We start from the raw sequence: 12716 nt of genomic DNA, 5'->3' as shown, positions 1-12716 counted from the left end.
TTTTAGTTTCTTAAAAAGTTACTGTTTAATCAAAACTAGCATTCTTGAGGGCTATGAGCAGAGGGAACTGAGTGGCTGCCATGCCCCTCCCGCAGAGGGAAGTCTCCCACTGCATCAGTGTTCTACCCTCACGTGACTCACTGAGGCAAGCCACTTGCTTCCTGTAGGCACTGGCTCAAGTTAATTTTTTTCTTCCATTATAGATCTTTTCATTATAATTGAGAGGATGCATAAATGTGGAATGCAAATTGGGAACTGCTCATATGGAAGAAAATGTCACTCTCTCTCTCTATATATAAATGTAACTACATATATCACTAAATACTATATAAATAAATACATATATATAAAAATAAAAGAATTGGGACTCAAAGATGTTGTAATTTAGATGTGTGGTAAACCAATGCAATTTTCATGAGGTGTCACCACAAGAGTATTAAAATGGCTACACTTGTAATTAAAGTCCAATAATAGTGTCAACCAAATACTTCCTGTCTTGATTTTAGTGGTGGTTAGTTTCAAAGTGATGGTCTTTGACATCTTATTGAATAATTTAAATAATAATGTTTTGAGAGATGCCAATTCATTTTATTTTACTTTGTCACTTGTTTCGGTAATAGTGGTGTGAAAATGTAATAGCCCAAAGACAGAAAAGTGAATATACTGTGCCTGTAATAAAAGCAAAACACCAGACTGTTGAAAGATAAAGCAAACAAAAATTATAGTTTTCCATTTTCAAAAAAAAGTTAATGAAAATGATTTTATGGAGAACAATACCAAGTATATAACACTTATTTTTCAAATCTAACCAGCATGCATTAATTGGCAAAGGCATTTGAACAATACCATGAAAATAAACACATGGGAAAGGAAAAAAAAAAACCCCAATTTCATTAAAGGTGCAGTACCCACAATAAAAGGTTGATTAAAATAATATCTTGCTATATGATGGTCAGATGGCTAAATGAATGAGAAAAGAATTACCGTGCTTCAAGACCAAACATGTTCCATTCAAACGGATGTTTTTATTTTATTTTTTTAATGTAAGAAAGGCAAGTTGAGATTCTAAAGCACATCCTGAAGTTACTTGTACTTACTGTTAATAATGAATTTCTGGATTATGCTTCTGCTCATGTTAGAATATGAAACAATGTGCTTAAAAAAAGTGATTTAAGAGAAAGGTGAATCACTCACTCAGACGTGGAATGTTTTACACTTGATCTTAGCCAAAAGGCCGAGAAGCGATCAGACGTGGAATGTTTTAATGCAAAGTTTCAGTCTTCTCATGGAACCTAAAGCCTGTCTGGTATCTTCACAAGTCATTCTCCATTCCAGGCCTTATTCTCAATGAATGATGGATGAAATAAAATAAATCCTGTGGTTGAATGTTACTTTTGACACAAGTGCATTTTCTGAGCTCCATTTTTAAAAGGAAGCCACTTTGCTGACTAGTATTTCAGGAGATAAGCTAACAGAAATACATTTTCCTAGCTACAGGTCCATATATAATAAACTCAATAGCTAGTCAAACTGCAGCTCTCAGATAGTTAAAATACCAATTTAGTCCCAGAGTAAAATCACACCAAGTCTATAAGGTATGTTCCCGGTTCAGAAGATACTCCAGACACTGTGGAAGGAGGAAGTCACTCAGGAGCCCTTATGGTCTTGCAATTATTCCAATCTTAGAAGTTGTTTTACATCACTTGGCAATCTCTCACAAAATGTGAGTCATGTCTTTAAAATCAAGACGCTTAAAGAAAATATATCTAAAATCCAATAAAATTCAAATATATCCAGAGCTACAATACCTACAGTTAATTACTTAGGTGAAAGAAGGCTACTTCAGAAATAACAAGTACAAAAGACAAACAAGAAATGGAAATGCTCTTTAGAAAGACCTTGAAGATTTTCCCATTAAAGACCAAATACATTTGGATTTGTAGTACTAATCTATTTTGAGATATAGATATTTCCTCTTAATATAAGGACATCAGGGTGATCGTCAAAGAAACAGACTGGAAGCATAAGGATGAAAAGATATATTGATAAGGAGTCAAAAACCCAATACACCTTAAAATGGAAAAAAAAGGGTGATGACAACTACAGGAGAAAAAATAATAGCAAACAGAGAAATGAGAAAAAAAAGCCAAAACAAAACAGGTAGGTACTAAGTTCCATCAGGGTTTTCAACCAAAAGGCAGTTTAAAGAATACTGATTAAACAATTAAATTTAAAAGCAACAGTAAAGAGAAGGGAGTACAGATGCCAAGACAGAAACATTAACTCTGAAGCTATCTGATTTGTACTCATGGGTGAAGTTCATCATATGCAAAGTAAAGAAGCCTTTCTGATATCCTGTGATATTGTTTTCTCTTAGCAATTACAAAGGGCAAACATTTTCTGCAGTCTTTCTTAGCTTAACCAATTAAACTGAAATGCCATCTACCTGATTAATCACCACACATGCAAGAATATGAAATTATGGAAATTTCACTTAAATTCAACACTGAAATCACACAGGCATTATATTTTAATAGTCCCCTTGTTCAGCTAAGATTGTGGTAAATGTTACTACCAGAAGCAAAATTACACCGGGGGCACAAAACGTTCTATCCAATGAGTGGGACACTATGGATGCTATGAGCAAAGCCTCATCTTTGGATCTGATTCATCAGATCCTTAATGGTCTATTTCTCCCCCAGGTCACCACAAAGAATTCTGCAAAGCATAATGTTCCAACGCTCTAAGGAAACCACGAAACAGTCCAGATGTCTCACAATTCTATAAACTGAAATGATGGCTTCACCCTAATTTGAAGCTCAGAAGTGGTTTATAACAAAATAAAAGTCCTTCTCTGATGATTCATCTTAGTGAAGTGACTACTAAGGACTAGTGAAAATGAATTTTTCAGTTGAAAGAAAAAGAAAAATTTCATGAGTCAGCACCTGTCATGCCAGACCATGCTTTGTCTCCCACCCCCCTACCCAGGCTTTTACCCTCTGTAGTACCTGAGGTGCTGATGTGACTAATTACCTGTTTTGAGGCTGGGACTGAACTCTCGGCTAGTGCTGGGAGGTGGGAAGGCCTCCGGGGCTGTCTGTGCTGGAAGGGTTCGATATGGAGGAGGAGTCAACTCTTCGTCACCAGAGAAGCTCCTCCGCACCCCACCTGTCATGGGCAGGCTCGACAAACTGACAGGCTTCTTCCCAATTGGCATCTTCCTCTCTAAATATCAAGTCAAACTAAAGTAAGCTTTTACTTACATGCGTGATAAGAAAAGTGCATTAAATAACTAGGAAAGGTAGTGTTGCACAGGGTATTGTGAAAGAGAACCAACTACGCAAGGTTTGTATTTCTGAAAACAGGGAGAGAGAAAGAGTGTGTTGGTAGGTGGATGATGGGGTAACGGGTTATTTCAACTCTGAGTATGGTGGTCTCAAAATAAATTTAGAACAAAAAGCAAAAGGAACTATGGACAGCATTTAGTGTGGAGGATAGCTGGCTAACTTCTTCAAGGAAACTTTGGCTTTAGGCAGGCTGAAAATCCAATGGCAGGGTTATAAAACCCTACCTGCAGGATAGTAGTTTGCTACCCAGGTAAGCTCAAACACCAGTTCTCAAGGAGAAATATGAGTTGAACAAATGTAATAACTGGGTAGCAGGATTTTACTGATATGAAATGAGCTATCCTAACATTTTTTAAAAAAGATTTATTTTTATTTATGTATGCAAACAAGAAATGGGGTATAGGCCAGAGGTGTGGGGGGAGGGGGGATGAGAGAATTCACCAGAGACAGAGTAGGGAGCAGAACAGACGGATACTGAAATACACTGCTGAGGGGAATGGGTGAAACAGGTGAGGTCTGCTGTGCCATGTGGGCCAGCTCCCTGGCCAGGGATTTGATCTCATGCCAAGGTGGCTGGCGGATAGCTTAAGAGCACTGGGACTTTAACCATGGCACCACCAGGGAGGGCCTCCCTTAACTTTTGGTTATAATTCACTCTGTCTTTCAGGAAACACAATTCTTATTCTGAAAGGCATTTCTAAAACTTAAAGTTTGTTACCTGCAAGTTCTTAAGCAGCCTAATTTCCTTTTAAATACCCTTCAGTTATAATTTTATAAGCAAACATAAGCCTTCAAAGACTAATATAATGCTTTCACTGCTAACAAAAAATACTCGAGACTTTGCAAATATTGAAAAACCATGCATATGCATTAAGTTGAAAGCTGGACAATACTTACATATCTTTGACTATAAATTAAATGTTTTCTTCTAGAGTATACAAAAGACCCATGAGAAACTATGTTTTGCAAAATCAAGACTAAAAGATAATAAATTTAAGCCAGACAGGACTCCTATGTAAAATGATCTGGAAACTAACGTAACTGAATATATACCAGTGCAGACATATTCGATTCTCAAACACCAAAGCAAAAGCACGTGCAGGAGTCACACTTGTTCTAACTGAATGTCTATATACACTTAGAGGTAACAATGTAAGGAATCTCCTTAATGCTCTTTTTTCTTATAATAGCCTCTCAAGATTGCAGAGAAATTAGTGGTGGTATTCTTGCTCTAGCATTACCACCCCTTGAGTAAAAAATAGGCTTTTTGAGATTGGATAAGTCACACACACACAACAGTCTACATAATCCTCTTGGGGAAACATTACCCTTATTTTTCAAAATCACTAGTGAACAGTTAACCATTACAAAACAAGCTAGAACAACAAAGTCAGTCAACGTTCTATTTTTGTAAAATGTAAGCAATACTGAAGAATACGCCAGTGGATGATTTTAGTTACAAAAAGACTGAAAGAGCTATAAGATGAAACAACAGTGTCAGAATATAATAATCTGCAAACAAACCAACAAAAACCTTTGTGGCCTATATGCTATTGATATAAATCTGCACGCAGTGGATGAGTTGGTTTCTTTCTTATTTGGGTAAAGTTTTATGGGAAAAATTTCTAATAAACTACTTGCTGAATAGTATAAAAAATAAAAACAGGCTGCTTCTTCATTCATGTGACAGTACAATTCCTTATCTTCAGTCCAAAATTCAAGGTTTTTAGGTAAAACTTTGGCAACAAAACCAGACCTCACTAAGTGATACCATTTATAATCTTTTGCCCATTTAAATATCTATATATATGTTTTGCTTCAGAAAATGCTCTAGAGTTTGCAAGGGGTATTACACAGTATATACTATACACACTCTATCTCTTTTCTAAAATCTGAAAAATTCTGAATTCCAAAATGTATCTGGACTGCCAAGAATATCAATAAAGGATTATAGGTCTACATTTTTTCCCTTTCCATGTTCAAGGACACTTCAAAGGCATGACAGATGTCATATTATTAACAGCAATCGAAACGACACAATTAAAGAACACGTTGTATTTATAGCTAAATTAATTTTTCTAACTATTCCAGATATCTGATGTTAAATATCACTAAAAGCTGGGGTGCTGATGTTAACCCTTCACTGATTTCCCTAGGCCATTCATTCAAAAATCATTAAAGTTTCATAAGTTAGAGACAAACCCTGCAAGAACAACACTTAGGGACGCACTGTGCACAGTGCTCAGAAATCAGTCCCTGCAAGTGTATGCTACATAGCTAGTGATTAATAAAAAATGTTAATGCAGCATCTTGGAAAGAAAGTTCTGAAACTCAAAAGTCTTCTCCAAAAGAAAGTGAAAAGAAAGGCTTGTGCTAGTTTTAATCTTACAGAAAGCTATGACACCACATCTGCTATGGTTAGTCCACTGACATCAAGTTACTGGGTGAAGTCTCTTTGCTCATTTCCAGATAAATAAGTCACTTTGATCTTCCTGGTCCTGTCAATAACCTCTAAAGTTCTTTCAGCTGAATATCAAACCTGGCAAAATAATACTGGGCCTATATGAGATTATGTGTGTAACCTAGGAGAGAATGCAAGAGAAAGATCTGAAGATTATCATTTCTGTGAGGCTGACTTGGATTCATTCTGAGAGGTGACTAAAGTACCAATGCAGTAGTTGATAGAAATTTTAAAGTTCCCTACAGAAAAATTTATAAAGAAATGACTGGTTGGAAAGGTAAGTAGATTTGAGTCTTCATGCTGCTTCTTGGTTGTCAATGAGGCAGCTAGCAATTATTTGAGCATACAATACATCAGCAGGAAAAATCTATTTCAGTTTTAATCCTCAAATGTACTTTTTACTTTAAAAATAATTTTATCTCAGAATGAAATATTCTGGGACATTCTGTGGCTTTCTACGGTGGTAAAAAATGATTTAAAAAGAGTAAAATAAAGCTACCAATATATTGAATATTATTTTTGCTGTTAACATCAATAACCATTCTCTGTAAGGTAAAATATAATACACAAGGCATATTTAGACAAATTTTCTTAAGCCCTACTTTTTAAATTATCAATTTCAACTTGTTATAAGATTCATTCTAGAAAGAGTTCAGGTTTATAAGAAGGATGGGCTTATTAGTAGCTAGCCTATTGTAAGCATAAGCTTTTATGTTTTTTCATTAAAAAGTTGAAGAATAGAAAGGATTAGTTTTCCAATAGGCTTACATACTGTTTCAAGAATCACGTGCGGACTATTCTTTTAAACATGATTATGGTTAATCATTTTTCCTGTCAATTAAAATATGTCTTTCACATAATTGAAAAGGGTTGCCTTTTATGGCATACTGCACCTTTAAGCATACTACATTTAATGCACAGTGATTAGTGCTCACAGGGACATAATTTTTTGTGCAAGAAATTTGTGACCCCAATTGGTTTTAACATTTTAGGAAATATATATAAACACCATGTGGTGACCCACTTTTCTTATGTCCTTTGTATTGCTGGGACTTAGCCTTTTTCTTCTGTTTTGATGAACCTGATTGGCTTTCTCTTGATGCTGAAAAATAAAAGGAAAAGTTGGTACCAGGTAACTACTGATAACTCTAGATACAACTTAGATGAACTATCTTTACCAAGACCATTATGCTAAAAAAAGTACATAGAAAATCAGAGTACTTATTCCTGTAACACCATGAACCTCAATAACAGACTCCGAGATTTGATACATACATATTATATACCAATAAATTTTTAGCCTATAATTTAAAACTTATTAAAATAAATATAATTTAATTTGGTGAGTGCTCTTACTGTTGTGGCTCTATAGTCATTATGTAACTGACTACTGTGTTCACACAGCCATGGTACACATGGTCTGATTCTGTGATATTGTTGTTGAGTCTTAAGATCTTACCTGGCAACCAATCAGACATAGGTATATTCTTGTCCTGTGAGCTCATAAGATGATTTATGTGAGATAGTCCTCTGGAGAATTGCTGATTTTTACAAAAGGACACCTTTTCTGTATACCAACTTACACTGTGATGCTGGAGGCTGTAGTTGATATCCAGTTAATTGACACCACCCTACAGGATAGAGGTCAGGGGACTCACAGTCTACCCACTGATCATACTCTTCTTCCCATCCATCAAAATGTATCCTCAAGAGACGATGAATAATTCGAGTTACTGTGGCTACACATATTAATCGTGGCTCCATGAGATCTACCGCTTCTAATTTCATTCCTACACGAAATCCATGATTTGGAACATCCTGACCAAGAGAAGCAAAATATTAACACTGATGAAAAGAAGAATTCAGATCTTAATTGTGATGAAGAAAGAAAGTATAAGCAACACAATCAAATAACATAATATAACCCCAAAGTTCCAAATAACTCTTTTAAGTATTGAAACATGAAGGTCAAGCATTTAAACTAGTTAGGAAATGGACTCATTTACATTTTCCTCAGATTAAAAATGAAACAAAGTTTGAAAACAGGTTTCAATCCTGGGAAAATAAGACATTTATATTATTAATGTGTTCAGTTCTATTAATCATCACTACAAAATATAAAGCAAAGACATTTTCATCAACATTGATTTGCATTTGTGAGGCATCAAAAGATTATACAGTTATGATACCATCATTTAAATTTACCTTGTTAAATAGTTTTACTGGTGCTGCAATGGAGCCAGTTTCCCTGAGGTAGTCAAACCATTTAAAAGGAAGTTTTGTATAACCTGCAAAAAATAACTGGTTTAACTAACAGTTCATTTGTAATTAGCATAACATTAAAACATAGGTATGAGATGACTCAGTAACAATAAAAACTTAGATTTTAAGTTATATGATAAACTTTTTTTTTTTTTTTTTTATAGAGGCATGCTTTATTTATTTGTTTGCTGGTTTGTTTGTTTGTTTTGTTTATACATGCACTGGGTACAGTCAGAAGCGCGGGAGGGCGAGAGAATTCACCAGAGCCAGAGCGGGGAGCAGAGCAGGCAGAAGGACCGAAGTACACTGCTGAGGGGAGCAGCGGGCGGCAGGAGAGGTCTGCGCGCCATGTGGGACCCTCCTCCGGTGGCCGGGGAGCAGCCGGGGATCGAACCGGCGCCGCAGAGGCCGCGCGCAGCTTCGCAAGCCAGCGCTCAACCGCTGCGCCACCGGGGAGGCCCTTAAGTTATATGATAAACTTTTAACAAATGCTCTAATACTCTAGGTGCAGTAATTCCTCTATTTTACAAAGATTTCTTCCTTTTCAAAACAGACACTGGTGTGATGACTTATCTTAACAGAAAAGTGATTCTCTTCTCCTAATCTGCTCTTTCGTCTACCACAAGAACTAGACATTTGCTTTTTCAATTCCAGGCTTAGGACAGCCTAGCATTGAACACTTTAGTGTATTTTTCTTTCACTGCAAGTAAGAAAAATAGCCAAACTATTTTTAGTTTTCTTCCCTTCTTGTTTCTTAATAGAAAATTTCAAGATTCAGATTTAGATATTGAAATTAGAAAAGTCATCGGTTAAGTCAGAGAGCTATTTAAGGATATGCTTTCCTTTAAACAGTCATACGGTCATCTAAAGATAGAAACCTGCTTTCCCTGAAAGGCTAAAGTATGCATTTTTCAAAAGAGGATTATGTATGCAATAGCCCACTAAGCCTACAATCACACTATCAACTGGGCTTAAGAATACCAATAAAACTGTACAGGTGCTCAGGAAAAATTCTAAACAAATGTAATTTATTAAAGATAGCTAGAAAACTGTTTTTCATGTTCTTAGAGCACCCTACAGCCTTGTTAAACACCTGTTTGCTTATATATGTACATATCCACACATACTACATATTCATACAGCAAAAAATCTAGGGCCTTGTTAAATGCGGTAGATAAGAGAACATGTTAACAAAACAAGGATGAAAACTCAGTGGATATACTAGCATGAAGTACCTCTGGGTGGAGTAAGTTCAATCATGTTAATTTCACAGAAACCAACAGGGAAAATAGAAGGGGAGGTTGCATGATAACAGAACCAGTCAGATCCATCTGCTGCTTCTGAGCCATCGATCCCAATCATTAGGAATCCGTCAGCCAGCACCTTTTAAAGTAAAAGAATCACAAGTATTAGAAATTAGATACTATTATTATAAAATGATCCTTTAAATTGACATTCCCAGAGAAAGGAAAATCTGTTACATAAAGGTCTCTTAGAAATGAAAAGCTTTATTGAATTGCTAAATAATGGAAATCATAATGAAAAAAATCTTTGTAAATGACAGTGTGTACCAGAAACAAAAGCAGGGTAAAGAGAAGTGATTTCAGAGTCTAGAAAAAAGTAGTGCCTTAGCCAACTGCTGAGGCTGCCTGCTCCCTGCCCTGCTGCCATGAAACTGGTGCTCTCTTCCAATTTAAGATTGAGTCTTGGCCAGGCTCTAATGTACTCAAAAATAACTTTCCTCCTTTCTCATGTATCACACAGATGAATTGTTCTAAACCCTTTCTATCTCCATCAAACTCCAACTTTACTTCTCTTATGCTGCACAATTTCCTGTGACAGAAACTAAGGCCAACCTATCTAAGGTCCTCAAACGCCTCAAATGTACCTCTGAAGCTGCTCTCTTCTTCCCCCAAAGACAAACTTCTCCATCTTGTTCTATCACCACCAATGGTACCTGGCACCAAAACACCATTTCTTGCAGGCTAACATCCCTCAACTTCCATCACATTAAAATATTTTTAAATATTTTATTCAGAAACAGTTTGTATTTCAGATGAGGAACAAGAATAGTACAATGAACAGAGTATTTTCTTTACCCAGAAACCCAATTTGTTATATACTATGTAACTCCCTGCAGTCTGATTTCTGTTCTTACCCTGCTGCTAAAGTTACCAATCAACTCCAAGTTTGTCAAACCTAGTGCCTTTCCCCCCAACACTTACCCTCCTGAAACCTCAACCTTCTAGCAGTACCAGTACCTGTTGATTATGCCCAACTTCTATTTTTTTTTTTTAAAGATTTATTTATGCATACAAGAGCTGCGGTGTAGGCCAGAGATGTGGGGTGTGAGAGGATTTACCAGAGACAGAGTGGGGAACAGAACAAGCAGATTGACCAAAGTATACTGCTGAGGGGAGCAGTGGGCGAGTCAGGAGAGTTTGCTGTGCCATGTGGGTAGCTTCCTGGCTGGCCAGGGATTAAATTCGTGCTGCAGAGGCTGCAGACAGCTTCACAGGTTGCGTCTTAACCCCTTGTGCCATCAGGGAGGCCCTTCTCCTAGACTCTTACTATGTTATAATCCAATGATCAATTTCTCACCTCTGATGATTCCTTCCACATTTTTTTTTTTTTTTTAAGATTGCCCTTTCACGAACTCTAATCCTTCAGTTTCTGATTTCAGCCTTTTTCCTTTCTGTTCTGGTGATGTCATCCATGCCCAGCGTGCTTCAGTGATTGACATCCCTGCGACAATTCCTCAAGTCTTCTCATGAGCCTGTCTTGCTCCCAGTCTTAGTCCTGCATTTAACCGCATACTGACTCTATTCTCTGAGTCAGCCAGAGCGTCACATCAACTGATCCCCTTACACCTGCAATATATCAGTAGGGCTACAAGACCCTCCCCCGCCCCGAATTAGTCCTTTAACCCTTGCCATTATTTTTCTCCACTATCTTGTCTGCTATCAGGGCTTCCAGCCTTCCTTTATGGCCATTTCCCCTCTTAATTCAACTTTTCTTGGTATGATCTATGTTCATGCCAGAAACCTTACCAACTATCCTGTTCACCGAAGCAAGCTCAGTCTGCTCAGGTATTCCAAGCCTACACTACCTGAGTCCTCATTATCTTTTAGTCTCAGTCTCCAAGTTCCTTTCTTCCAGTTATTTCTACTATATTGGTATTGGCTATATACAATAACTTCCTTTTAAAGCTCAAGAGCTTTGCTCAAGGCCTCTGGAAAGGACTACTCCACTACATGTGGGGTTCCTTCTTCCCTTTTATTTATTTTTATTTATTTTTTTAAATCTTTTTTTTTTTCTTCCCGAGCTATTTATTCATTTTTTTTAAGATTTATTTATTTATACAAGAACTGGGGTAGAGGTCAGTGTCGCGGGAGGGTAAGAGAATTCACCAGAGACAGAGCGGGGAGCAGAACAGGCAGACGGACCAAAGACACTGCTGAGGGGAGCAGCGGGCGAAGCAGGAGAGGTCTGCCGCACCATGTGGGTTTCTCCTTGGCCAGCTAGGAATCGAACTGGCGCTGCAGAGGCTGTGTGTGGACAGCTTCACAGCACGGCGCACAACCCACTGAGCCACCGGGAGGTCTCCTTTCTCCCTTTTAAATATAGCTGACTTGACCAGGAGCTAATATCTAACCTTCAGAGGGTCAAAAGTCAAAAGTTGGGATCATTTACATTCTCTGTAATTACAATTAAGAGACACTGTTATCAAGTCACTTAGTTAGGGTTGAAACAAAGATTATTATACAGAATTTGGTCAGGGAGTCATCATGTGCAGACTGAATGAGCAGGACACCAACCAAGAGTGAAAGAGAAGTGGTAAAGACTCAGAGCAGAGAGGAGCTGCGACAAAGAGAGATGCAGAGAGCAACATGGGGATTATGCCTTTCTAGTTCCCATCCTCGAGTCCTTGGCTGTCTAAGAGATCATCCACCGTGTCCTCAGAAGAACTAACCTGAGTGGGAAAGTCTTTACTAAAATTTTCAATGCAACTTGTATCTACTGTGTGTGAACTACCTGACATTTCACATTGTCTTTCCAGGGCACAGTTTCTTCTTGCATTTCTGTTGGGCTCAGTTTTTCCCACCTTTCAAGATGAAGTTTCCATATGTCTGGTTTTTCTTTTCCAAATGTTCTTTCTTCTGTAAAGATTTCCCTGAGACAATGTAACCTCTCCTTTATTTGAATTGCAACATTATGTTGTACCTTTAATGCATAGTTGATCGTTCATTAAACTTACTTTTGTACATCTTACCATGTTCTACAAAACTGTAAGCTTTTCAGAGTTGAAGCCAAACATGGCATGGAAAGTATTAACTAAGTCATCTCTGAATGAAGCTTGAGATTCTAATCACTGGGCATTTAGCTTTCATTTCACAAGGAGAGCATGGTATAATGGTACCTGTTTCCAAACCTGGTTTGGTGATTCTGGTTATCAGAATCACCTAAGAAAACCTTTTCCTTTTCTTTTATTTCTCTCCTTTTTATTATTATTTTAAAGATTTATTTATTTATTTATATAAGCACTAGGTACAGTCAGAAGCGCGGGGGGGGGGGGGGGTGTGAGAATTCACCAGAGCCAGAGCGGGGAACAGAGCAGGCAGACTGACGAAATACACTGCTGAGGG

The 12716-nt window shown here is 37.3% G+C and overlaps 1 protein-coding gene and 1 pseudogene across 9 annotated transcripts in view; both read right to left on the bottom strand.

Annotated features, from left to right (window-relative positions):
• The window catches only part of MBTD1 (mbt domain containing 1), a 58413-nt gene that overhangs the window by 4190 nt on the left and 41507 nt on the right, over nucleotides 1–12716 (bottom strand). For 6 of the 9 annotated variants that reach the window (XM_054689700.1, XM_037494914.2, XM_054689703.1 and 3 more), the window contains 5 exons: nucleotides 9306–9453; nucleotides 8014–8096; nucleotides 7392–7626; nucleotides 6833–6910; nucleotides 3034–3225 (listed from right to left, as the gene is read on the bottom strand). In XM_054689700.1, the coding sequence (XP_054545675.1) occupies nucleotides 3034–3225; nucleotides 6833–6910; nucleotides 7392–7626; nucleotides 8014–8096; nucleotides 9306–9453 (736 nt within the window). The remainder of the gene's footprint in view (nucleotides 1–3033; nucleotides 3226–6832; nucleotides 6911–7391; nucleotides 7627–8013; nucleotides 8097–9305; nucleotides 9454–12716) is intronic. The other 3 variants (XM_037494922.2, XM_054689705.1, XM_054689706.1) reach the window with 1 other exon arrangement.
• Nucleotides 1070–1246, bottom strand: LOC119233222 (U2 spliceosomal RNA; annotated as a pseudogene).

This window comes from Talpa occidentalis, unplaced genomic scaffold, assembly GCF_014898055.3.
Source record: "Talpa occidentalis isolate TD23 unplaced genomic scaffold, MPIMG_talOcc4v2.1 talOcc4.7, whole genome shotgun sequence".
Classification (NCBI taxonomy): Eukaryota; Metazoa; Chordata; class Mammalia; order Eulipotyphla; family Talpidae; genus Talpa; species Talpa occidentalis.
Note: the sequence above shows the minus strand (reverse complement) of the source record. Positions and strands in the feature narration are given on the sequence as shown.